The sequence below is a fragment of the Ammospiza nelsoni genome, chromosome 3, assembly GCF_027579445.1.
Source record: "Ammospiza nelsoni isolate bAmmNel1 chromosome 3, bAmmNel1.pri, whole genome shotgun sequence".
Lineage (NCBI taxonomy): Eukaryota > Metazoa > Chordata > Aves > Passeriformes > Passerellidae > Ammospiza > Ammospiza nelsoni.
The window spans coordinates 49,614,480-49,642,014 of NC_080635.1; the positions used below are offsets into that span (position 1 = coordinate 49,614,480).

Sequence of the window (27,535 nt, forward strand, 5' to 3'; positions counted from 1 at the left end):
TCTCATCTAGATTAGGCAGCTACTACATGAAAGTTTCTAAATTTCATTAACTCTCTACCCCCATATCTGTGTATAGACAGACTCACTCCAATCTTTTGGAGAAAAAAACAAGTCCCAGTATTTTATACTCAGTGATATAAAACACCAGTCAGGAAAAGAGGAATGGGGAGAGTTGCTGTTGATAGAATAGACAAACAGACGGCATGAAATGCCAGCCATGGCAAAGATATTGCTGTAAGACAGTTGTGTCCTTTAATACTAGTAATTATATTGTTGTTCTATATTTCGAGATTGAGACTTATGAGTATCTTTCTTGCAAATCATCCATCTCATTAATAAGAAAAGGTATTCCTTTCATCTCCTAAAAATAACTGGGATAGCCAGTAAAAGCAAAACAAGCAAATAAATATGAATGGGCTTCCAGTAAAGTTCTTCCCCAAGCAGTGAAAGAGATAAAGGCTGTCCTAAAAGGTAGTGGCCAAGCTGACAGAACAACAGACATGCTGAAGAGTGGTCTTTCTTTTTCAGAAGGGGGCAGTAATAGAAATCAGTGTTGCTTCATAATTCTATCAATGTCAAAATAAATTTCAAAGAACATTACTAAAAATTTAAATTATTTATACTTTCTGAATTGCCATCAGGGGAGTAGCCTCAACATTCTGGAAATAGTTTGTGAAACATCTGGTAAATTAAGTAATGAAATATATAGAAAGGCACATTGAAAAGCCACAGACAGGTTATAAAAGAAATAATGCAGATCTTCTCATATACTTGACTCTGCATGAGCCACTTTATTAAATGACAGAGTAGAAACAAAGACCTTAGGAAATAATACTTGAAACAATCAGAAGTATGGCATGACTCCCACAGAGACAAGACAAGGCGGACAGAAAGCACAAAGAGCAACAGTTACAGTAAATGAGTTGTAAACACAGAAATACTGAATAACGTCACCTCTATTCTGCTTTACCCCATCTGAACCCAAAAGCTGCAGAATGCCTAGAAAATTCCAAAGGCAGAAATGATAAGAATTACTGTCCCTTCTTCCACCCATTTTATCACAACAAAAATGTATACCCTAAAGGTGTTACTGAGAATGGTGTAAAGACTCCAAAAAGATTACAAAATTGTGAGATCATCCTTAGCTACATTAGGGGAAAAAAAAGAAGTTTAAGGGGTGAACAAGTTTCTGCTCTAAGCACTAAGCTGCAAGGGAACATAGGTTTGGCAGAACTTCTTTGTTTTATTCAGCCATGTTTCTTTGCAGATTTTAAACCCTTCTCTGAATGACCAAGTATTGGCCACATATCCCAAGATCATTAGTTTATAAACTATTATTAACAATGCACCAGTTGCTATCTTCCCTATGAAATATTATAGCTACTCAAATACTGATTAAAATCCTAGAATAACAGCAGCAACAAAAAAATTTAGTCTGCTAGAGGGGTAGGGAAGTCACTGGAACAGATGCATCTAAATCCTATTGAGCCAAACCTGCCTAGAAAATTGACAAAGTCAGCCAGCAAAACAAACAGCAAATACCTTAATCCCTGTAATGAGAGTATGATCTACAGCAGGAACTTAGGCCATTTTAATACCTGGTTTATGTAGCCTGTTTCTTGGCTTAGTTAAATCCCCTACTACATCTGACTCATGGAAGGCAGGAAATACTTGCCTTACTGTACTCTGACCCAAACATAATGATTAATTAGAAGAAAACATTCATACAAATTTATCTTCATTACTCAAGCTTCCACACATGATGGTACAAACAACCATCTCTAACAACACCTATGTTGCTGCTCTTACTGTGGTATTATGGTATAAGTTGCTCCTGTTATTTCTACAAGCCAGGTGTGCACATGCTGGCTTCCAAAGCAATCAGTGTTCCTTCTGCCAACAAGGAAACCCTGTGATCTCCAGCTACCAGCACCTGCTAAAAGTCTCTTACCTTTTCACTTGCGTGAAAGACCACTTTACTGTAGCTTACTGGTCTAAATATGCCACTCAAGAGGAACTGGATTTTTAATGTAATTAATTGCTCCTTTGTATTTCAGACACATCTTTGGCCATCTGTCTCTGGCATGCTAAGAGAGATCTGAGTAACTAACTGTGATTAAACATAAACATATTATTTAAGGAAAGCGTCTGGTAAAATTTAAGTCAAACATGGAATGTGGCTGGCATCATTACTTGGAGTGGGGTCTATATTTTCTTCCCATGCTTTTTAGTTAATGAAAAGCTATCGCTCTTGTTTGTGTTATTCTCAGTGCTCCCTAAGTTCCCATGATCACTCCAGCACTCAATCATTTTCTGCTCATTTTACATTAAGCATGTCAAAAACAAGAAATCAGCAAGAAAACAAGAATCAGCAATCAAAGATGACTGATTTGAAATTCTTAAATAAAACAAGCATCTTCTAGATCGATTTTTTAACAATACTCATAGTAGAGTGTAAGAAAAAACATCTCATTAGAAATGACTGATTGCAACAGACCAAGAGTACATGGTGAAAATATCTGCAGTAAAATGTCAATGCCTTTGCTCCACCAAGAAATCCCATTGTGCAGAAATCATATGGGGCAAAGTGTTCAAGTACCTGCTCGAGCAGCTGCCGTAGCCTGTGAAGCTGAGACTCCAATTGTTTATTGTGATCTTCCAATATTTGCATCCTTGCTTCCAGACGACCTTTATGCTGCCTCAGGAGTTTAGCTTCAGCAATGAGCTCAGCATCTTCAGAAGCATGTTGAGGTGACACAACAGAGTCAGGAGGTGACGCAAGAGGGTTTATTCCTCTCCGAAGATGCTGCTCCTTTAATTGCTCATATTCTATCTGCAGACTCCTGGGATATTGAAAAGTGGAGGAGAATGATGACTTGATCAAGTAAATGTAAATAAAGGACTTCTTAGATCAAACAATGTTAGCATCTCCAACTAACAATGCAAATAGCTCAAACAAAGACAATGTCTTGACTTGTGTTTTATGGGGGATTGAAAAAAAGTGAAGTAAAAGTGAAACTAATTTATTTCTTCACAGACACCTCCCTCTTCTAACAGAGCCAGCCTATGCATGATATCTGCCTTGATTGTGGATTGTTGGAGGTTTTTTTGCTGAAATCATAACTTCTAGGTCTTTCTCATCTTCAACATAGTACGTGCATAGCTCAGACAACAACAAAATGACAATTCAGACACCAGTAAGATGATTATGAGACCTTTGCTCTTCCTCAAGGTCGGCAATGATACGCTCCAACTCTCCCCGCTCTTCCTTCTCCACTGACTTGAGTATCTGAGCAGGACTCTGTGGCTGACTCACAGGTGACTCTCCTCCCAGCGTCTGACAATACTGCTGGATAAGGGCATGCTCATCCTCTCTGAAACAATAAAACAACACAGATAAAGACAGAGCAGTAAAACATTTATTATGTGAGCAAACATCTCTATCAAGCTGAGGGATTTTGTTTGTTTATGGAAAAAGACTAAGCGACAAGAAGAAATTAAGCCTGAAAAACATACTGAAAGGAAACCACAAAAACATACAATGCACAGGAAAAAAAAAATTAATCTGTAGTAAAGGATCAGTTTAGTTTAATCTATGCATAAAGAATAAATGCTGCAAGTGGTTTGAAAAGAAAGAATGAAAACAAGAATCAGCAATCAAAGATGACTGATTTGAAATGCCTTAAATAAAACAAGCATCTTCTAACAATATGTGACATTTTTGAAATTTTTAGGAGATAATTTTGGTTTGCTCAATTTACCTGATAAGATTAGAGAACAAAAAGTCCCATTAAAATTAGAGGAAAAAAGTTCCGTTTTTATCCCCCGATTTTGATATACACATACAAGACCTTGAAATTCTGCATTGGTAGTAGATGTCCTTCGTAGAGGTTCAGGGACAGAAATAAACTATAGCACTGTCCTCCTCCTGACTCACATGAAATTACCTTCTGGTAAGGAGATACAGAAGTCCTGACACTATTATGCTGTAATACCCAAGTGAATTTGGTTTTGTACAGATGTGCCTTACTTTCCAAGTTGCTAGCTTTTCTCCATAAATAAAGTCAGATGGATAGAAAGTGAAAGACACCACATCCTAAAACCAGTTTACTTGCTTGGTCCCTCAAGAAGGATGAATCAACAACAGAAAAACATATACTATTCATTTTTAAGAGAGAAGTTGCTGCAGCAGTAAAAATGATGAAAAAAACCCTCCTTGAATTATTTCCTTTAACTGACTACAAACCAGATACTGCACACATTATGATATCATGAAGTATTGGCACAAACTTTACCTTAAACATCTCCTACAGTTAAAGCATGGTCAGTGCAGAGTGGCACACACGTGGGCAGTATATACACACATATTCAGGTATTATTTAGAAAAGAGATTTTTTCACATTAAAAATGTTTTATGTGCTAACATTTTACCTCCTATTGTTGGAAACTAGCAGTTGCAAATTCTGCTATCCACTGGTTATGAAATGAAAAGCATCCTCAAAATCAGAATTTACTATATGCAAAGATCTTTTCCAAATAAAAGTGTAATGGAGATTTCCAGGAGGCTTTAAAAATTCCCTGACAGTCAATTTAACATCTTTCATCACAGAATTTCCAAATGTACTGTCTCATTTGAATGAATAGTAAAACCAGTTACTAAGAAAAGTATATCCTGGAAGAAACAGCAGTTATTTCTGTAGTTTATAAATAAATGCATGTAAAAGTGAAAATCATTAGGTGTCTTATGGGACATGCATATGGATTAGGGGGTACATCAGAAATAAGTTCGAACTCTTGGGACAAAAGGAGAAAATGTTCATGACAGGAACAGATGAGAGTTGCATAAATACTGTTTGTGAAATGAAAAATCTTACTTTATCCTGTTAAAGTACCACTAGCTCAGTATATCAATACCAATTTAAAAGCATCATCAGTATTAGAAACAAGACAAAAAGGCCAAAGATTTAATAAATCCTGATTCCTGGTGTGTCTCTCTTGGAAAAGTACTTCTATCATTTAGCAAAATGATTGGGTTCTCTGTAGTATTGTCTGTACTGAGACAAAATTTGTGCTGAAGACTAATCTCATGGTAGAACAGCCCCAAATTATTTTTTCCCAAGGATAACTATTCACTATCTACCCAAAGCTATCATGTGGTTTCTACTTCCCAACCCATCATCAAGACTTGAAAATTTAGACTTGTGCAAAGAAATGTACATCAAGTAACACTGTGCCTGCTGAAAAAAAAAATCCAAACAAGAAAATATATAGCCTGTGGCAGTTCTGTCCACTGGATGAAAAACCTAATTATTGAGTTTTGCTCTTAAAAATGAGTAGAAAGTTTAAAGAAAATAATGTACATTCACTTATTTCTTAGCTGCCTTGGCTGTTGTCAGTACAGACATGACAACGTGGATCTTCCCTGCAAATGAATAATTTTAATGAATTTTTTATTAAATACATATATATAATATTAAATGTAATTGGGGTTGCATGTACATTTAAGTCCTAAAAAAAATAGCAACATCCAAGAGTGCTAGCTGAAAAAGAAACAGAAACAAACAGATCAGTGTTCCTTTCCCCCCATTATCTACAAAACAAAACAAACAAATAAAAAGCCTTTAACTGCTTTATCTTCTTCACTACTTGAGTGATCTCAGGGAAATTCATAATCACTATTGTTTTTCATCAATACTTCCATGTCTACTCGAAATTAAAAAAAGGCTAGTGCAGTTAATGGAGTTTGGATCAGGTTCCAATGTGATAATTAAAACCTCATTGTACTTCTATACCCTTTAGTCATCCTGACAAAAATATCCTACTCCTTTTAACAAATTTTTTGCCAAAGTGATGTAACCCCTCTGGGGGCTTCAAACAGCCCTGCAAAACGTGCAGAGTACCCTGGGACTGAAATGGCCACAGCAAGCCAAGAGCGACGGCAGCTCAATGTCACCCCTTGGGCAAGCACAGAAACAGAGTTAAAGCAGGCAGGTGAGAGAACACAGCTTTATCAGCTGGGCTTCAAAACCCTGCTTACATGTGAATTTCAGTGATGCTGTGTGACCACACATAGAGCCTTCTTTTGTGCAAGGGTGTTGATGATGTCAGGAGATGTTTACTTGATCTAGTTTAGTCTGGTTACTTTCATTAGGTATCAAAAAGTTGCTGTCTATGCTTTGAAATGGTGAAATAGTTTATAAACAAAATTTAGGACACCTAAACAGAATCTTTTTAAAAATAAGGCTCCATGAAGCTGGATTTATTATATTTACTCTAAGTTGTTAAACCTGAGAATCTGTCAAGATTTTGTATTAGGTGTAACCTCAGTTTTTAATGAAACGTATAAAGGCTTTTAAAACAGAGTTTGCACAATGACTTTACAATACAATAAATGATTACATACTATATTGTGATCCAGTAGATGAGATCAACACAGCCAAATACAGCTAATTTTATATTTTGGTCTCAAAGTTATTCAGTCTAGAAAAAGCTTCATTTCCCTTCTCTCCCACTGGTTCAGAGCCTCAGAAAGCCTACTGGAGAGGCTGTGAATATTGATTGCTCCTTTTTTAGGCATCACACGTTGCAACTGACAGCATGCTTTCCACACAGGCACTTGATAAAGGAAGGCTTCTGCAGCAAAACTGTATTTTCACCATGTTTTCTACCTTTGGTCTGTCTTGCAAAATTACTAGTTTGAAAAAACACAACCTTGAACCTGAACCAACAAACCTCATGACTTTAATTAGGATAAAATCATTAGTAGCACAGGAATCCCAGGACAGGGCTTCAAATGACCTGCAACATAAGGTCATTGTTCTATGCCAGGCAAATACTTTCATTTGGAGAATCTGGGACATGGTTCTGTTGAAATGGTAGGAGATGGTGATCAGCAAGCAAAATAAAAGCATAATGTAAAATTTAATTGCTCATTTTTTCTGGTTGTTTTATTGAATACCCTGTGTGCTTTGAGGAACAGCTAGAAGTACACAAAGTCCTTTGACAGTAGACGCTGCAGTTTCTATTCTGCATTTCACCATAGTAAAAAGCAGCAAACAAGACATCCCAGAAGATCAGACTTGAAAGAAGTACATCTCAGAGGACAAGAACACCCCAACAAAGAAGCCCAGGGAAAACACCTTTGAAAGATCCTATTGTCTTTGTGGACATATATTTTCAAGACGTCTATTCCAAAACATGCATTGTGCATAGAGGAAGCAAGAGGCAAATAAAGCTGCATACAACCTCTCTTTTATTTGACTATGTTGTAGGAAGAAAATATAGATTTTTTGACCATCACTTTTCATCAGTGCATTATTTTATCTGATTTAGAAAACTGCTAAATTTGATTTAAGACAGGAAGATGTGGCTATTTATGAACTTGCCTCACTGACAATTTTAACTTTTGCTGTAGCTCTCATACTAAGCACCATGTGTTCTAGTCCAAATAAAGTGTACATCGACCTACTGATGCTATGAGACATACTAGAATAAGGATACAAAAGGTACTCAAAAATACTTCATCTAATTTACTTGGTCTTCTCCTAATTTTACCATCTCATGAAATTAGTTTCTCCTTGTGACAAGATACCTTTTAACCCCTTACATCATGTCACAGTATTCAGTTATTATATACTGGGGCTCCAGTTTGACTTACACCACATTAAGTAGCAGTGCCAGGTAAAAGTATCAATGACCTTCACTTCTGAACCTGTTCCTACTTCTGAAACTGAGTGCAGGGTCCCCTAAAAAATAAAATTTCAGATATGTTCCAACTCTGCCTTAAGACAAGTGTGAAATAGCATCAACAATGCTGTGGATGTGAAGATAACTGCTAGTAAAGGCACAAACCAGAAACAGCTACTAAGTCTGCATTTATTCTGAAAGTATTTATATTGTGCCCACTGCAATTCACTTCAGTATGGGCTGGTTAGGATAGTTCATACCTTACAGGAATAGGAGAGTTACACTCTTGTCCTATTTCTCTAACAATTTTTATTTTCATTCTAATACATTTTGATAATGATTTATCAAATTGTGAGGCATAGTTTTCTGTTAGGAACACTATTTATCATTCCTTATTGTAAAGACTTAATTTTCTCCTTATGCTCATCTTAATTTGTGGATAGATAAGTCTGCTTTAAAGATAGAGATGCTTTTGCATGAATTAAAGCCAAATAAAATTTATCACAACATTCTAGCCTAAACATTTAGAACTCTCTAATGTCAGGAGAAGATGAAATGAAGGGAAAACAATTCTGTTCATTGTATTTGTATCAGAAAATTCACGCATGAGAGCATTAGAATGCTTTTAAAGAAGCGGGACATACTACAGTAGAGACTGTGCCTTTTTTTTTTTGCTATCTACAACTATTTTTCTGATTAAGGAAAAAGCATTTTTTAATGGACTTCACATATCTCTTGAAAAGGGGAGTGTTGGAAAGGCTTAGTCAGAGAGATAAAAGTCACAATGACATTCAAGAAAACAGGTTAGTTGGAACCCAAGAATTATCTTTGATGAGTGCTTTCTTAATCAAATGGCATATTGCAAAATGTTCCTGAAAATAAACTCATTACATTTAACTAAGAGCAGAAGTTCTCTTATTCAAATGTAGATGACTTCTTACACATAATCTCTGAAGCATGAAGAATGTTAAAAGTATTGTGAACTTGATAAGACCAAAAAAGTAACTTTCAAAATCAAGTGCAACACTGCCTCTGTTCTATATTCACATTAAACTGAAGGACTCTTCAGGACCGATAAAAATAAGATCATGAAGCAGAAATCCAATTATGAGAAGCAAAGAATTTGATTTCTAAATCAGTAATTGTTTCCTGAATGTTTGAAATAATACTGTAAAAAAAAAAAAAAAAGCAGCTTGGTTGAGAGCTCTACAACTGAACTGAAAAAACACATTCACATTTTAAATTGCTCCTTTGAATTCTATCCATACAAGAACAGTTACACCATCCCCATTTCTATGTTAAGAGGCATTAAAAAATATAAGTTCAAACTATAATCCTAAACTCCCAATGTTTCAGCAATGTCTGATCCAAACTGGGATACAAACTTCATAGCTCTGTAGTTCCCTGGAAAAACCTCTCCATCAAGAAGGGCTGCCAAGCACTGGAACAGGTAGCCCAGGGCAGTGGTTTGAGTCACCATCACTGGAGGCATTTAAGGGAGGTAGATGTGGCACTTGGGAACATGCTTTAGTGGTGGACTTGGACAGTTGCATTAGTGGTCTTAAAGGTTTTTTCCAACCTAAATGATTCTATGAATATAGTTTAAACTTTAAACCACAGGTCTGCAGAATTTTGAGTACTTCAGTACTTTATGAGAGCATGCATTGTAATCTGCAAGTAAAACAGAAGGTGCCATACATGGTTACTTTCTTGCCTATATTTTGTGTAACAGTCCCCTGACTGAGACCCAAATTCAGAGGTCCCTCTCACTTGTTGGTACACAAGCTTTCCATCTTGATTTTTTTCCTAAGGAAAAGGAATGCAGGGAAATTGCTTTAAAATCAACAGCTGATTTACCAGTAAAAATCAAGCACACACCCTGCTTTTCACCATTGGGATGGATGGTGGTTTTGTCTTTGTATATGAGTAGGCTCATTAATCTCAAAATACACAACTCAAGTGTATGAGCATTTAGCTGCCTTCAAGTTTGCAGCTTTCCTGCCAAATGACAGTATGTTTGCTCTTCTTTTTTTTGTGGAAGGGAAATTAAAAGGGAATATTTTGGCTGCATTTCTCTCACTGGTGAGTGTGCCAATGACAGAAACACATTAAAACAGTTTGCATGAAAAAGTTTTATTTGGTATGTAAATAGAGTTAATTAATCAGGAAAGAGGCAACATTTAAAGGGGGTCACATGTGCTTCTTTCAAGCAAAGTAAATTGTTAATAGTGTACTACCTACACATAGATAATTTCATTATTAAATTTTAAAACAGTAAATGAAAGTATTACTGAGACCTACAGTATTTTTAAACTAAAGCTGAACAAGAACAATTTCAGTTTTCCTCTTTAAAAAGCCTGACGGTATTTGTTAATAACTTAGAAGAGGCAGAGTCCTACAATGCTGATTTAATCAGCTGAACTGATGATAAAATGAGGTTAAAAAATTTGTTTCTACATTAAAAAAGAATTATTTAATCCATCAGCAATTCAAGGGGTTCTATGTTTTCCAAGCATAGAACCAATGCATTTTAATTGGTTTTTACAATAAAGATAACACATAATTAAAAAAAAAAAAGAGAAAATTGGTAAAATTAATGTAGGACTATCTTTATTACACAGGACAATTCCAGGTACAAACAGATGGATGAGCAGCCAGAAAACTGAAATATAAACAAGAACCAGCAACACTGCTCTCGCTTAGAAGAATCTTCAAAGTAGAGATGATTTTTTATTTTAATAAGAAAGTTGTCTAGGGTCTAGCAAAAGCCTAGAAAAAGATTATTTTATTTTATACTATGATAAAAGCAGAAAAGTAGAAGGCACAGAGCTGTGGGCTTTTAGGAGTCACATGAAATATGCCCACTTTTGAAGCAGAATGGCTGACAAACACAGAGTTCCCACACACCATCAAGTGAACATCACCAATTTCTACAATTGGTGCTTGGAATAATTAAACTTATAGAGGCATCCTTGGGCTCATACATATTAGTTGCTCTCACTGGCACTAAATCCTGTATTAGAACTGCTGAAGATTTTAGCATGAACCTATAACCAAAGCTCCTGAGAGGCACAGTGAGTCTGAGGTACTTACACGCTTCCTGTGGTGGAGCTGCTGTCCATGAGGAAGGAGCCATTGGTCCTTTCCATCTGCGCAAGCCTGAAAAGGAGAGATCACGACTTTCAGACAACATGCTACACAATTTAAACAGTGGCAGTGGGAAAATCAATTCTACTTAGAAACAGCTCAGATATGGCAATCTTTGTATACATGATTAGGAATAAACTCCCTAGATTTTGTGATGAAAACCTATAATCCAGAGGACTTTTATGAGAAACTTGTGCTATCATTAATTAATTCTACTTGCCAAACAGCAACAAAAAAGTGTATTTTCTCCCTCTATCATAATTATCATTAGCATCACCACAACTCGCATGGCAAAATTAGTTAAAGAGATGTTTTCACAGATGGTTTTCTTTTTGAATTTTCTAAAGCTGGACTAACAAAAGAGGATGAATCCTTTTTAAATATAGAACATGTAACATCTGAAATTATACTCGGCAAATAATACCACACTGTGGACAGACAAGTCCTGTGAAACACCACAAAAAGCAGTATAATTGCAGGGAATCATTGCCTACACTTCCTCATTTTAGAAGCAATTAATCTAAAAAGACCAGATTATTAGACTGTATGTACAAGGTCACATAGTTCTTTAAAATCAAAGCAGAAACTTTCTATCTGTTCAGGTATCCAGGAAAGATGTACCTTATGTACACAAGAGATGTACATAAAAATTTAGAACACTTAATGCTCTACACATATATTCAACTGTACCAAACAAGGCTATTTCCTTTACTATAAAGATATCTTAATTTCACCTATATTTTTGCAAGTGCATTGTGCATTACTATAGACATCTTCAAACTTCCTTTTGAAAGGAGTGTGCAAGGCTCTAAAGAACAGGGAACTCTGGTGACGACTTTTAGAATGGAGAAAATTTGCCCTTCTCTACATTTGTTACTATTCCTGAGGTCAAAGACGAGACATAAATGAAGGCACACACTGAATGTCAACTTGATTGTCTATTCCACCTTGGCTGGATTGGGACATTGTGCTCCCACATCTCCCCTGAAGGGAAGAGAATCTCTGAAGTGACTCAGGACAAATCAGATCATCTCTGCTCTAGGACATCTCAAGCAAATCTAGTTCACAGTGAGCAACATGCTTACAAGTCACCTTTATAAAGCTGCTAAGCTCAGCATCTTTAAATCTTTTGATGAAACATAATTCTAGAAATTAATCTTCACAGTCCCTTTGTCACATAGGGAAGTAGTACAATCCCCATTACTTTCAAGAGAGAAGGGCCTGCCCTGGATCCCTTAGTGAGTAACAAATATTTCAACTCACAAATGCAGATTACACCGATATTGTCACATTTAGGATTCCCATCAGTAATGAGGATTTGCTTGGGATACTATATGGAACCAGCAGATGGCCCGAATCAGGGAGCACAGAGAGACAGGGAAGGGACCCTAGAGTAGCAAAAAGCCTTTAAGGTATGATAGAAACTGAAAGCTGAGGAAGGAAATTAGAAGCAACTCAGAGGTGACACAGTACAAGAACAGGGAGATGATACCTTGTTCCAGGCAGGGGATTTTGTGAACAGGAAAGTGGGAGTTGAATGTTCTCCAACCAGTGACAGTGAAGGCTTTAAGCCATAATATACTGTTTCTGCTGGGCACTGTCTTATTAGGGAAGCCCTGATAATATTTCTTTAAAGATGCTTAGCTCAAAAGACTAGGACAATAAAAAAGATTTACTATTTTATATGTAACATATACATAACAGATTCAACTAGAAAGGACACAATACAAATTATATGAAAGACACAGAATTGTATCTTCTTTTTCTAGATTTTATTACTAGAAGAAAAATAATCCTGAGTAGTTTTAGACAGATTCCCTATGAGGCAATTAGTAGTAAATTGTCCATTTTGCTAAGCAATGTTGGCACATAACAGGAGCAGATTTAGGTTTGTATCCTGAATGATAACTCAGAACTGCACAGTCCATCTTCAGCTAATCTCATCCTAAGCAGAACTGGTAAGAGGTGAGGGGGAGGAGAGGGAAAGCAGTTATTGCACCTAGTATCTCCACTGATCTTTATTGACAGTCCAGATTTTGAGCTTCATCTGGGCACAAAAAGCCACAGCATTGTGGCACCACAGGCTGAAAAGAGGACACAGGTAGACAGAAAATTCTTCCATCTCTCTAGAGAAATTTGTCTGGTTCAGAGGCTGTAATTGATTACAACATGGCCTAAGTTATAGATTCAAAGAAATGTTGGGTGATTAATATGAATGACATGTTTCAAATAACCGAAAGCTCTGTAATAACTTTGTATGTCATTGTGCTATACTACTAATGAAGCATGAAAATATTTGCTGTTGTGGGACAAAAAAAAATAGGCTGACTGTGGGTAGCCCTTCAGCTTTGCTTCCTGCTCTATTTTCTCTTGCTGCATATTCTAGGCATTTAAAAAAATCTGGTCTGAAGAATTTTAAGTTACCCATAAATTAGAATGCTATTAATTTAAATATGCACTCAGAATTTTTATTCAAAGAAATGAAAAAGTTAAAATTGCTTTTCAGTTGTGGAGATCAGATACAAGAACAAAACCACCCAAAGAAAAACCTAGTCAGTTCCCATGGTAGTTATCTTTGAGAGGGTGTCTCTGGTTAATATTTCACCATCATCACGCCCTTAACTCCAGATGAGAGGAAATGGCCTCGAGTAGCGCCAGGGGAGTATTAGGTTAGATATTACAAAAATTTTCTTCTGTGAAAAGCTGGTCTGGTATTGGAATAGGCTGCCCAAGGAAGAGATGGAACAACCTTCCCTGGAAGTGTTCAAAAGGCACATGGGAGAGGCACTTGGGGACATGGTTTAGTGGTGAACACAGTCATGCTGAGTTAATGGCTGGGCTTGATGATTTTAGAGGTCTGTTCCTGCCTTAATGATTCTGTGATCACCTGCTCTGAATGTACAGAAGTGAGTTAACAAAACACACACATTGAGATGGACTTGGCATAACAGACATTTTATCATAGCAGGACTAGGGTGACCCCACAAAAGCCACAACATAAAACATCTGCAATTACAACCTATTCTGCTAAAAGCCAACAGTAATGCAGAGTGTCAGCCTATCAGAGAAGGAAACAAAACCCTGGCTCTAATATCCTCCTGGGAAAACCTATATATAGAACATGTTCTGTTTATTTCAAAGGTTAAAAATTAAGAAAGAAACCAATAATGACACATTTTAGAAATAACACAATTTTGCAGCAGCTTCCATTCTGTATGAGAGATGATAGATTTAGCACATATATTTTACTTTTAATATGTTCATAATAGAACCTAATGATTTAAGAAGTAAATATTGTAAGCACAGAGAAAGATATCTTAAAAAAACAATATCTAACCAGTAGTGTGCATTAAAAACTGCAGGAATCAACCACAAAATGCAGCAGACTTGTAAGAAACCATGTCTCTCTTACCTAGTAGCATACTGTTCTATCCTGGAGTGTGTGTCATCATGAAACAGCTGTGGAGACTGGGAAGGACTAGTTTAAAAATAATAATAAAAAAAATAGTGGTGTTTAAAGCAATTAATGATATAGACAACATTATTTTTAAATCAAGTTAGACTGATGACAAATAAATACATGCACTATATTCCCAAGGGCTTTATTGCTTTGGGTGAGCTGTGCCCTACAGTCCCATTTAGGGACATCAGATTTGCTGCAACTGAGCTAAAAGAAATCAACTGGCAAATGAGGCTTTCCACATAAAGGCTTCTGCATACTCACTCATATTGCTCTGGCCACATACTGATGAGAGTGATAGGACTGTAAGGAAGACACAAAAAAAAAAGAAGAAAAAAGAGAGAGAAGAAGAATTAAACTGTGAAACAAAAACTTAAGTACTATTTAAGCAAGAGAAAGCTGGAGAAACACAGAATACTTTAAACAGCAACCCACCCTGAACAAGTAGCAATTGATGTAGAAAAGTGACAGCAACAAATGCTGCCACTTGTCATGGAGAGGCAGAAGACTGACCTACATACTTAATTTTGTTACATAAAAATCAATTTAAAGAAAAATCCAAATCATGTTATTGATTGAACTGCAGTTCATAAACCATAATCAATTCATTTAAACTCTGCTCAAGTACTGGAACTTTCATTTCAAAGCAAACAATATAATGTATTAAAAAAAAGTGGGGTGCAAAACCCCACCAATAAACCTCCCCCATAAGTCACAGTTATCAATGCTTCTTTTCCTTAGGAATGAAAATAATGAGGTCAATACATATTGTATTACATTCTCACACTTGAATAACTATAAGAGTTTTTATTTTCTTGAATTTTTTTTTTATTGGCAGGAATGTATTACTGAGTTTTGCCACCTGCTGGGCAGAGAACCAATACCAAGAGTTTTCTCAGCATGATGGTGACAATTTATCTGTATATTTCCCACATGACTGGACCAACAGAATTTTATTCTGACCTGTGATTATAGTTTTATCATTTCAATTTCTGGCAGCATTGGCAAACTTCCACCACATTAAAGCAGCTTTGCTTTCCTGTGTTGGTGGTAGCTGAAGACTGCCTTGGTGGGTAACATTTGAATGTTCATTGCTTCCTTAGAAGCCAGGCTATCAATCAGACAATTTTCAGATTACTTCCTCCTGTCTCTTAAACTGCTAATGAGAAGGTTTTGTTTACTTATTGCAAATGAAAGGCACAGCCCTACAGTCATGAAAGCCCTCAGTCTGTGGGCACCGGCACTGAGCTGCTGCGTGGACACAGAGTGTCTTTGCTGAAGCCTCGCATGGGCTGTTGCTATCTTGTGTTCAGACAGTGCAGCAGTGCCACAGACTCCAGGATGTGAGGGACAGTCAAGCCATGAAACTAATTCTAGCACCCTGTCAACACATCTTAATTTTTGCTCTTGTAAGAGCGTCTTTTGCTGCCAACTGCCAACTGAGTAAATAAAGTGGAGCACTTCTGTCAGCACCATAAATAATACCATGGAGACACTAAGAGTGCTCTCTCTGATTCGGCCACCAATATTTCTGAAGCCTGTAGGACCCTAATTAACTCAGAAATCTCTAATTCCAGGAATTTTGACATATTCAAATAAGCAGTACAGTTCCAAAAACCCAGTCTCCTCAAAGTATTCTCTGTAAAACAGCTATTCAGCCCCTGCCAAAATTACCTGCTTTGTCCACTACCATGGACATGGTAATATCCATGGCTTTATAGTACAATGCTGATAAAAATCTAAGCATAAAATATGTTACTTTAAAAATAATAGAGAAGATCTGCAAATAATGTGAAACAGCACAGAATAATATAGCACAAGGCTCTGAAATTGTTGTTGGCTATCTTTTGAGTTTCAGCTTTTTGGTTCTGATGGAACAGGCCAGTGACCCCAGGAGCCACTGCTCTATAAACCAAGCTTACGTCTCCAGGTTGTCACCCTCCAACACTGTTTGCACCGGTAAGTAGCCAAGCCGGGGATGCTTTGCAAAATACTTCTTGGACCGGAATTTATTCTTCAGCACCTTCGTGAAGTCCCGTACATCTTCTCCAGATGTTGTCTTAAAAAAAAAAAAAATCAACATTGCTATATAGTGCTGATTTAATGTCAACATTATGGATTAATACTGCTGGTTCTGTCCTGAAAAAGATTACAAGGAAGAACTTTAAAACTTCAGTTATGTTAAAATTGCCTTTTTAGTGTCCTGAGATATGGTACAACAATAATGTTAAGGCACCAAAAATTCTCATCTACTGGAAAATAATAGCTAGGCTTCAAATTCCCAGCAATAAATGCATCTACCAATTACTTTATAAATTAGAAAAAAATTGACACAGGTTCAAGTCTTAAGCTAAACATTTATATGCAGTCTTAAAAAACACAAAAAATTAATTTTTGAGAAAAAAAATTATAAGGGAAAAAATCAATTGGTAAGATATAGCCCTTACTGCTTCCCATTCTAGAGCTGCAATGGAAAACTTTACCACAAGATGGGAATGGTATGTGCTAACCTATTTTCTGTTAGATTTTCATAAGCACTTTCTCCAGTAACCAAATCTCTTCCTATAGGATTCTGCCACTACCTGTAATATTCCAGAGTCAAAAAAGTTCACAGATGAAGCGGTGGCCAATATACAGGCACTGTTCAAAAACACAGGCAGACCTGATAAGAACAATTGGTGCCTGAAGTAACAAACTCAGACTGATTCAGTGATCTCCTTACTACCACAGAGTAAGATTAGGACATAAATTAGCCACAAGATTCTACAAGTCTAAATTTACAAGTTACAATCAACATTCCCATCCCTCCCAGCAGCTTTTAAACTGATGCAGCCTCTTCCAAAACTGGTAACTGCATAGCCCCTTTCATCTCTGCTCCCTCCCTGCCCACCACCCTATCCTGAGAACAAGATTAAAATTTATTCAACTGCTTTAAAAATCCCTTGAACTGGTGATAATCACAGTAATAACGGCAGCACTACTTTGGTAATACTATTCAACTAACTTCTGCTACAAAAGCAGAGATACATATGGGCATAAAATACAAGGCAAAAATGGCAAAAAAGAGATTTGCAGAAAGAAACAATAGTATACAGTCTGCCTTTAAAGTGTATGTGCTCAGACTTGGCTGAGTATTTCAACAGAACATCCCCTTCCAGCTGGTACTACTGAGAATTTTCTCTTGCAACTGCAGTAAAGAAAACACGGCCATTCACCTCCAGAATTACCTGAATTTTTGCAACAGCTTTTACAGACTTTCAGTCCAGACTCTGTAACAAAGTACAAATTGCATTCCTGTACCCTCTGCTTTGGGAGAAGCCTGTTAGCATCAAAGGATGCCAAAGCTGATGGACAACCATGTGAAAAATAGACAGGAAGACTTCAGTTTTGTCATCTTTTTCCTGAAGTACTACCAAGTGGCCTAGAGGCAGGTCAGGCAAACTATTCTCTGCTGTCAAAACCTAAAAATATTTCCGTATTCATCTATATATTTTAATGTGTGTACAATATACGCAGTTACAAACTCTGTAATGCATTTCAGATGAGCAATAAAAAGAGTAAAACAAACTAGTGTTGATAGGAGCTTCTCATATGTGGCTTTAAAATGTAGACAACAGAGTAAATTTGTGACCAAGGGCTGTTTGAACACCTGAATTTTAATAAAAAAGCAAATCCAGGGAGGGTTCACAAAATCATTCTCCAAACACTGCACCATCCAAAGAAGGAACATGAGGCCATGCAAAGGGCTGCTCACTCTCATGCAACAGCAACTCCAACAGATGGAACTCTGCCCCAAGGCCAAGGAATGAAAATTTTAATACCCACACATTGTAGAAATAAATGTCTACTGAGCTGCCAAAATTTTTCCTCTGGTGTATTCTTTATTTGGTGTGACAACCTGATTCTCAGAAAGAGGACTTATATGACTGTGTACTGACTGAGCATTGCAAATACTAACCAGTGAAACTTGAGCAGATTTGAAAGATTTATTTTAACTTACATATAATTAAGGTGCAATTCTGAAAAATGGCTTTTTTTTTTTTTCCTTTTGGGATATAACCACAAAATACTATCCAATCCAAAATCATGCCAAGGGAGACGTACTACAACACTTTCCTTTAAAAAAAGAATGGCCAGGAACTGTTGTGTAGAATCTATCTTCTAAATTAAAACTAGCAGGTACCTTGTACACTTGCTTACATCATGACATCTTGGCTATTTCCACACAAATCAATAGTACAAATAGCACCATTGCTTCAGACCTACTTCAAAAGCAAAGAAAAAATACTTTCCTTCACTGAAAATTCATTCCAAAAACCATGCCTTCAAACGGAATTTAAAACCTCAGTTCTTAGAGCAAGACAAAGTTTAGGAAGAAATATTTTATATCCATGGCTGCCATACCAAACTAAAAAAACATCGTAACAATTGACAAACTGGTATCAGTGCTCTTCAAAACACCAGCCAGGCACAAACAGTTATCAGCAACGAACGAAGATACAATTATTTGTAATCCAATAAAAATTTAAGAAACCAGGAAAGCAGTGGAAAAAAAATGAGCATGGTGAAATACATTTTCTATACATATCTTAAAAACTCAGTTGGTGTCTGCTTTCAGTATATTGGAAATAGAACAGGTATTCATTGCTAAAAGAGTAATACCAAGATTGCAATAAACTAATTGTAGAGCTCTAAATTACATAACATATAATATAAAAATTGCAATAAATATGTGAAAATGAATAAATAATATAGAATACCTATAATACATATATATTTAATTTTATTTATTTCTCAGTAATGTCTTTTTCAAATGGAAGCCCACATTCTTATTCCTTTCACTGCATTTAGCTATGTAAAAGGACTAGTCCACACCTAAGTCATCATTCTCTTAATTACATTTATTATAGCTAACACAAAACCAATTAACTGTTTTAATACACACAGAGAAACTGATTCCCAGAAGAGATGTGAACCTCCCTAAAGTATGCTGTCATTAAGCACAACCACATTAATATAACACAAGTGCCACTACTGAGAGGATTTCCAATTCAAAAAAATCTAAAAATAAACTGTGTGGGTAGTTATATAGGACTACTCTCAAATTAGATGCTAGGAAAATCTAACAATATTTTTACACACCCATGTAAAATTTTACATTAAGAATCTTATCTCCCCATCTTTTCTGACAAAGATTATGTAAAGGTGAAAAATAAATGAGAATAATTTTGCATTTCTACTACACCTATCTCTAAATCCTGGATGAAAGAAGAAACATAACTGAACTTATTAAAATGATTTTTTTTTCCCCCAGCATCAAGAAAACTAAATTGCAAGCTAGGACAAATGCAAAATGGCATTACAGATTAGAATGCAGTAACTACATATAACCATGAGGAGTAAATGGTTCTAATCTGAAATTATGAAGCAATTCTTACCTAAAGCAAATATCACAAAAGTCATTACAATGGAGAACATATTCCTTAACCCATCCTCCAAATTATTTTAAATTTGATAAGAACTTACTGTGCTTCTGAGAAATCCCTTTATACCCTACACTGAACCATTCACCTGAAGACAATTAAATGGTCTTCCATCCATCTGTGACTAAGCTCCAGTTCTAAATGTCAGCTTAAGTAATGGAAGCATTTTTTTTACCTATTTATTGTTAGTATTCTTGATAAAAATGTATTAATATGCATTAGCAGTAAGAAAGTGAAGCTAGATTTTATTAATGTAGTTTGGTGAGTACATGCATTTGTACTCTGCTTTTCAACACTGGCAAAGAAAGCACCATTTTAACATCAACAGCCTTTGAATTTAGTTGAAAAGGCAGAGCAGATGCACCCTTCCTGTTCAAGCTATTGTACTGTAATATAATGGATTCTAAGGAACAATTCGGTGGACTTTGGTGCTTTTATTTTATTTCACAGACCCAGGTCCATGCTATTTTTCAAGCATTATTCCATTTAAACATATAAGCTATTCTACTAACTGCAAAAAATTTTGCAATTCTTGACTACTGTATTGCATTAAATGAGTTCAATATGTAGAGAGGTTTAGCAACAAATTAGTATACCAACCACAGAGCATTATTACAAATAGCAAGAATAAATAATACAGGATTCTTTTAATGAAATCACTTCTTTATTCCGGACCTAGACTGGATAAGGCTAGTTAAAATAATTTGCATATGGGTACTGATTATGGAAGTCTAACAGGCAACTAGATCTGTTCATATAATGAGTCATTTCTTTTTACAGAAATGGAGGTAGCAGAGTACACTTAGATCAGGACCCAAATAAAACTCCAGCTCTCTCTCATATTCCACTTCCAAATTAACTGGGGTTGCTCTGGACCTCTAATTTTATGCATCACCTGAATTCTATGCCATTTCTTTTCTTCTGCTCTGCTTAAAACTTCCTCAAGTTCCTTCCTTTTCCCTTTTTTAGACTGGTCTGCCTTCCTTCACTCTGATCAAGAATGTCATTTTACTCCCCTTATTATCCCATAAAGGAGTCACCTCATCCCTTCTGTATTTCATGGAAAGAAGGTGCTTTTGCCTTATGCTACCTTATTTTACACCTAATATTGCCTTAAAACCACTTTTTTTTCTGCATCAGTAACAGAAATTTTCATTATAACGTAAGCCATCCCTATTTCCAGGGACAGAGAGGATTCCAGCCATTTCCAGAATATATTTTCAGTTTGTCAGCCTTCACTTGTAAAAGAGATAGCTCATGGTTACACAATGTGAACTTGTTTAACAAGACCTGAAAATTCATCTTAGATATCAAATCTGCAACTTCAGACAAAACCTGGAATTCATGAGAAAGATACCATAATGTTCTAGGGAAAGTACAACATCCCACACCAGATGTAATCTGTATTTGACTAACTCAACAGGAAGGATATCTTATCCTGCAGACCAGCAGCATAATCTGTTTCAACACTCCTTACACCTCAATTTCTGAACTTCCTGCACATTATAGACAGTAAAAAAGAGTACTTCTGTTCCACTAAAGATGAGGTTTATAAGCAGAAAAAAAGTGAATTTTTAATGATATTTAATCATAGACCTCCAAATCCTGAGGTTAGAATAAGTCATGTAATAAAATATAATAAACATTAAAACTAGCTGAAAGAAAACCAACAAATCTACTTAAAAAATGTTCTTCAGAGTATTCCCTGACATGCAGATTTATCAATAAAATATTAACACTTGGTCATAGAATTAATGAAAATATATTAACATTACTAATTTTTATTTTCTGACCACAATAAAGTAAAACCACTACTTTGTAGAATTTGAATTCCATTACAGAAGACACGCCAGACAAAAAAAGAGAGGGAAAACACAGGTAGTAAGTCCAACAACTACATCAAAAGAGACAAATAACTCAATGAATTTTTGCTACTAGAAGAACACAGAATTTCGTAACACTATTGAAAATTGCCACTCTTGAATCAGCTCTAGTTACTTTCTGGTCTGAATTTTTCTAAGCATGCAGACCTTTCACCACTGTTGTGTAGAGCACATACAAATTATCCTATTAATTTATTTCTAAGGTAAAATTCTTGACTGCAAACAGCTATCTGATAAAAAAGGCATGAGTGGTATTTGTGTGTAGCAACCCAGCCACTCCTTCAGTAAAGAAAGACTCCTAGGAATCTCCTTAAAAATTGTGTTTGAAACATCATTAGGAAAATAAAGTGTTATAAAATTAATTTTTGTCAGGTACTGCTGGTAAACATCTCACACCATTTCTGGTTAGAAACTATTAATTCTGGGTTTTGGGGTTTTTTTCAGCTACACATCAACTTTGATATATCCCAGTAAATAGCAATTACACAACAGAATGAAACACAATCTATTTCTAGCCACATTTTCACAAAGCAAGGAAATGCTGGACCCGAAAACAAAGTCTCCTAAAAATATTAATGTGCATTACTAGAATATTAAATACTCTTTGCCATTAGTACAGCAATAATAAAGCAACTCCTTTTTTTCTGCCATGTTTTTACCCTTATCGTGTGTATATATATGCTAGTATACAAGAACAGCAGTTACATTTAATATTCAAGCTTTGTTTTACCAATCAGTAGTGAAGTTTAAGTTCTCTCAGAAGTGGTTACTGCTGCCCATTTTTACAGAATCCAAACATCCCTACATAAAATCACCAAAACTGAAATGTTCCTGATACCTTCCAAAGAGAAAGTTAGGAAGACAAATTGTATTAAACACATGTAAAAGAAATCCTGGCTAGGTAACAAAGATTGTGGAAAAATATTTAGACCTCAAATCTGGTTTGTTATCCATTAGAAACACTGAGCAAACTGGTACTCACAGGTATGCAATACTCCACCATTGGATAATGCAATTTATGCCCCTTGGCTGTGCGGCCAGAAAAGAAGCAGCTCTGACAGACATCATAGTTGAAATGCTTTAAGCTCCGGTACCTGTGGGGACATTAAACAAAGTGATTAGAGGTTTACTTCTAATTAAGCCTCACAAAGCAAATTACTCTCTGAAATGGGTCACCTGCTTTTCAGCAGCAGCAACACAAGGACACAGCGAGTTTGTTGGGATTAGCTGAGAGAGAACTTTGGAGTGTGTGAGTGCGCACAACCAGAACGTGGCACGGGCAGCGCTCATCACGGCTGCAGGCCCAGGGACAGCAGTGCCACCACAGCAGCTGCAGGGGACAGAGCAAACCTGCAGCCCTCTTGGTCCACAGAACCTTCCTACACTACACACTTCACTGAGTATTTACAAGTTCCTGTCTCCATATCAATATAGAGAGCCATCTGAAATGCATTACAGAGTCTGTAACTGCATATATCAATCACCTGCTGCCCAAACAGCTTTGATGCAGAAAATCATACCGGCATCAGCTTCACTGATAGACTGGAAAGAATTTATAATTTTAAAGTTTTTACTGACTTTAAACTACATTGCTTTAGTTTTGCTTTTCCTCTATTTACTATTCATGTGTTATCTCAAAAAAACCTTCTATAAACCAGACTGGTTTATTTCAGTTTTTATACTCAATAGTTAAAGGTTGGTAAATAATTTTAGTGCTCAGAAACTCAACACACATTTCAGAAAATTAAATTCTCAAGAATTCATGAATTGTAAGAATAATTTAAAATTCAGTTAAAAATATACCATGATTTGTTTACTTTTAGTTGATTTTTAAGAGAGTGTATGTATAAATAGGCTAACAAACTTCTACAGTATCCCTTGTACTAAATGTAATCACCAGGAACATGATTTATTTATTTATTTAGACTAAATGAACAGTTCAATTCCAGATTGCACCCACTGTTTCTATGCTATGGTTGTTCTGACTGGATGAGGTTATATCACTTGTATGAAACTAAAATGAGCTAACTGAACCAAATTGAATAGCTACTGAATAGTTAAAGTTTAAATTAAATTGCTTCCTGAGAGCAGTTTTCAGTACCCCACATTTTTCCCCTGTTGAGTTTTATGTTTTGTTTTGCAAGAGAATATGTGTCTATAAATGTAAAAGTTCACTTTAAAAGATGCTGATCCAACTTGTTTATAATCTTTTCTCAGAGCCAGTGCATTAAATGGCTACATTTACCTTCTGCTAAGATGCTAGATGCTTTTGTTGTTGCAGATCTCTAGCTTCATTGTAGAAATTATTTAGAATGACCCATTCTAAATGAGTCTTTGTTTACCTTTCCATCTCTCTGCCCTCCTACACATAGTGCAACTTAGACAACTATAACACAGCTGTGCCAGAGCTTTGTCACCTTATGCTTCCTCAAACAATAACAAAGACTGGAACATTTAGAAAATGTCATCTCCTTTTAAGACTGGCAAGAAAGTTTGATCAGATTATTACTTTTGCAAATAATCACATACCTATATTTATAATAAAAAAAGAAAAAGAGGGTTGCTAGCTCAATCTCATTAGAGTGACTAAAGCCAGCATTCCTAAAACTAGGCAAGATGAATCTGACCTCAAGATTCATATTATTATCCTCTAAAAGGATGAACAAAAATTCCTCATCTGCCTAGATACCTAAAGAAAAATCTTAGAAGTGTTTACATGATTGACTGCTTTATATTTTTCCTAGATAATACGTTAGACTCCATGACCACAGTAGAGGAAAAAGCCAGTTATGCTCACCTCTGGCCTCTAATGCAGATTTTGGAGATGAGGTTTGCATCACTTTATACACTGGAGCAATCAATTTACAAATGCATCTTAGTCATAGCATTACTTATTAAGGGTACCAACTACAGCTTAGGAGAATAACATGGAGAGTATTCCCCATGTAACATTTTCTTTTAGAATTCACGCCTTTCTTTGAAAAGAGAAAAGTTAGGTTATGTTCAGGGACATAGGGACTTTACAAGTCTCATCACAGCAACATATCAGTGTTTGTTTTAAGCAAGGAAAGATTGATGTTGAAGGCTGTTTTATACTGCCTGGCACAAGTGAGTTTCCCAAGCCTTATGCAGGAGAGCAGACAGACGGTCCATGTTTTTTCTTACTGATCACCTCCTTTTGATCTTGTGCTTACAGAACACATGGGGTGCATTTATACTTCATTTGCTGTCTCTTGAATCCACCAATCCAAAACCATCTGAGGACAGCCCATGTGCCTCTGTCAGGCACAGGAACACTGGGTGTCCAACAGTGGCACTGCATGAACCAGAACTGCACTGGCTCAGGCCACACTGTGGCCTCACCATGGGTGACAGATCCCATCTTTAAGAAGGAAAACAGTGGAAAAACAGACAGGAGAAAACTTCACTTGTTGGAAGGCTTAAAAAGGTGGATATTTTCAGAGAAATATTGTACCCAACACCTTTCCTCTTACCTAAATCCAACAATTGGACACTCCTTACAGATGTTGCACTTGGCCTGATGTTTTGCTGTTTCTGCAGCTGCCACACGGTGCAGAACTGGTAACCACACCATTGACTGTGGTTCTAAGCGCATCCAATCTATGAACTGCTTTACAGTTATTTCTGGCTTATTATGGTTCTGTGGAGAGAAAAAACCCACATCCAAATTAAAAAAGACAACAACAAAACAGCAGACTAGATTTTCTTTAGAAAAATCTATGGAAAAAAGACCCCAACAACCTGCATGAATTCTTTCCATGACAGTTTAATCCAAAACTATTTACAGGATACAAGAAATAACCTCAATGAAAATTAAAATAAAGAAAATAAGTTAAGTCATTAAGACTTTAGAAGACTAAACAGCTATGATAGAGTGGACAGATGGTAAGAAAGATGGAGGACATAGTACAGAAGTAACAGACTGTAAAGTAAAGCTGTCTTTCAACTGAACTGACTCGAAAAGTAAGTGAGCACACTCTGCAATTCAGACATATTGAAGACATGGTTAACTTCTGAGTTAAGATTGATGACAAAATACTAAAAGTCAGTAGTGTTTGCATGTGTGGACTGATTGCCCCAAGACTCACCAATTTTTTATTGTGTTCTAAGCCCATGGTGTTCTTTCTAGCTAGCACATTAAATATAACATGCACACACAATAAACAAACAAACAGGCAAAGAACAAGAAAGGAATCTGCCATTTATAGCCAGTCACTGCAAGAATCTATTCGAGCTGATGTATTAACATGATTGTTTTAAGAAGCAAGCGAACACACTTCCACATTTTCTTTAAGAGGAGCCTAGCTACAAAGGTATTGTATTCATCAACTTTGTCAGCAATAACAACAGAGCTCAATATTTCTGAGCTCAATAGAAGCAATAAAATAAAGCTTAAAATGAAAGTTATTCTTAAATGGTAACACATGATGGAAAGCTTCTTAACCTATTCATGGTCCAAGTTCATTTTTGGCAACAAGAGGGAGAAGCATGGAAACAAAGAGTGTTTCTTCCTCACCAACAAAATCCTTCCTTTCACTGGGCTGAGATAACTGACATGCAGTTGCACATTTTCTCTATGCTGTCCTAACCAGGGATTAAACTTGAACTACTCCTGTGAGTTGAGGGATTGCAACCTCATTATCAGTATAATTGTAATAATACATTAAGTATTGAAACAATCTCTTGCTAGTACCCCCCACCCATAGCTGAATAGCACGGGAGATGGGGTAGATATTTGAGGGACATAAAGGGTCCCTTTGTGAATAATAAATGAAAAATTTATTTCAATATGACTCAAACCACTCAAAGGCAGTGATAGATAATTCAAGCACCATCCCTTATTGTCTGAAGCAGCAATGTTAAGACATCAGGGGAAGCTTTACATGGTTAATTGGTGAAATCAACTTCTGTAAGTATGTATCAAATTATTCATGACCTGGACAAACACTCTACCCATCCTAATCACCTGAATCCAGAAATGAATCAAATAGTTTGGGAAAAAAGTCAGCACAATTGCATTTTTTAAAGAACTGGACAAAAATGTAGAAATCTCTATGAAAGAATAACAAAAGAAAATCCTCTGAAAGTTCACTAAAATCTTTAATGTTCAATTCAATAAAATGAGAAATATCCAAGTCAGTAATTTTATATAAGCTGTGGTGTATTTTTAATCCATATAAAATTTCTGACAATGCTCAAATCAGCTGCTTTCATAAAAATAATGCACTGAAACACAATGGCTATCACTCCTTTGGATCCTTAGGCATCCTTGAAAAAGTCTGAGTTAGTTGTGGTCCATTACAACATTCTGTTTTTAATTCTCATCTTCTTTAAACAGACAGACACTCCTTGCAGCCTCATTAACCCCCTGCATGTAGCGTGGAGCTTCACAGCAGGCTGCAAGAGCTTTATTCCATGTTCTGCATGCAATATAAAAAAGACTATGCTTGAAGTTTCATGCAACTGCAAGGCCTTTTGTCAGTAACATAATGCTAAATAATTTCCTCATGCACAAGGTCAAAAGTTACTATCGACATCATTTTCTTGTTCTGTTGAGATCATGCCTTATTCCAGCTGGAAAAAGCATGTTGTTCTCACAGCATCGGGTTCCTTTGAACAATGCAAAGCAGGATAATTGGCCAGTACAAAATTTTTTAACAGCTTTTAGAGCCACAAACACTGTCAAAATCATGAAGATTTATATATTCTTTTGGCTAAACAAAATCTGTTTGATCCTCTCCTAAACCATAAGCCATCTTTCCCAGCTGCATTTTCACATGAATTTCCCATACTTAGTTGCAGGAGCATATTAATTTCTGTTCAAAACCCAGTGGATGTTTTTATATTCCTTGCTT

At 36.1% G+C, this 27,535-nt stretch overlaps 1 protein-coding gene across 5 annotated transcripts in view; it reads right to left on the bottom strand.

The window, feature by feature from the left end:
- The window catches only part of UTRN (utrophin), a 342,938-nt gene that overhangs the window by 10,805 nt on the left and 304,598 nt on the right, over positions 1–27,535 (bottom strand). For 4 of the 5 annotated variants that reach the window (XM_059469342.1, XM_059469341.1, XM_059469345.1 and 1 more), the window contains 8 exons: positions 25,154–25,320; positions 22,642–22,753; positions 16,216–16,352; positions 14,558–14,596; positions 14,246–14,311; positions 10,780–10,845; positions 3,216–3,374; positions 2,600–2,843 (listed from right to left, as the gene is read on the bottom strand). In XM_059469342.1, coding sequence (XP_059325325.1) covers positions 2,600–2,843; positions 3,216–3,374; positions 10,780–10,845; positions 14,246–14,311; positions 14,558–14,596; positions 16,216–16,352; positions 22,642–22,753; positions 25,154–25,320 — 990 coding nt within the window. The remainder of the gene's footprint in view (positions 1–2,599; positions 2,844–3,215; positions 3,375–10,779; positions 10,846–14,245; positions 14,312–14,557; positions 14,597–16,215; positions 16,353–22,641; positions 22,754–25,153; positions 25,321–27,535) is intronic. The other variant, XM_059469343.1, reaches the window with a different exon arrangement.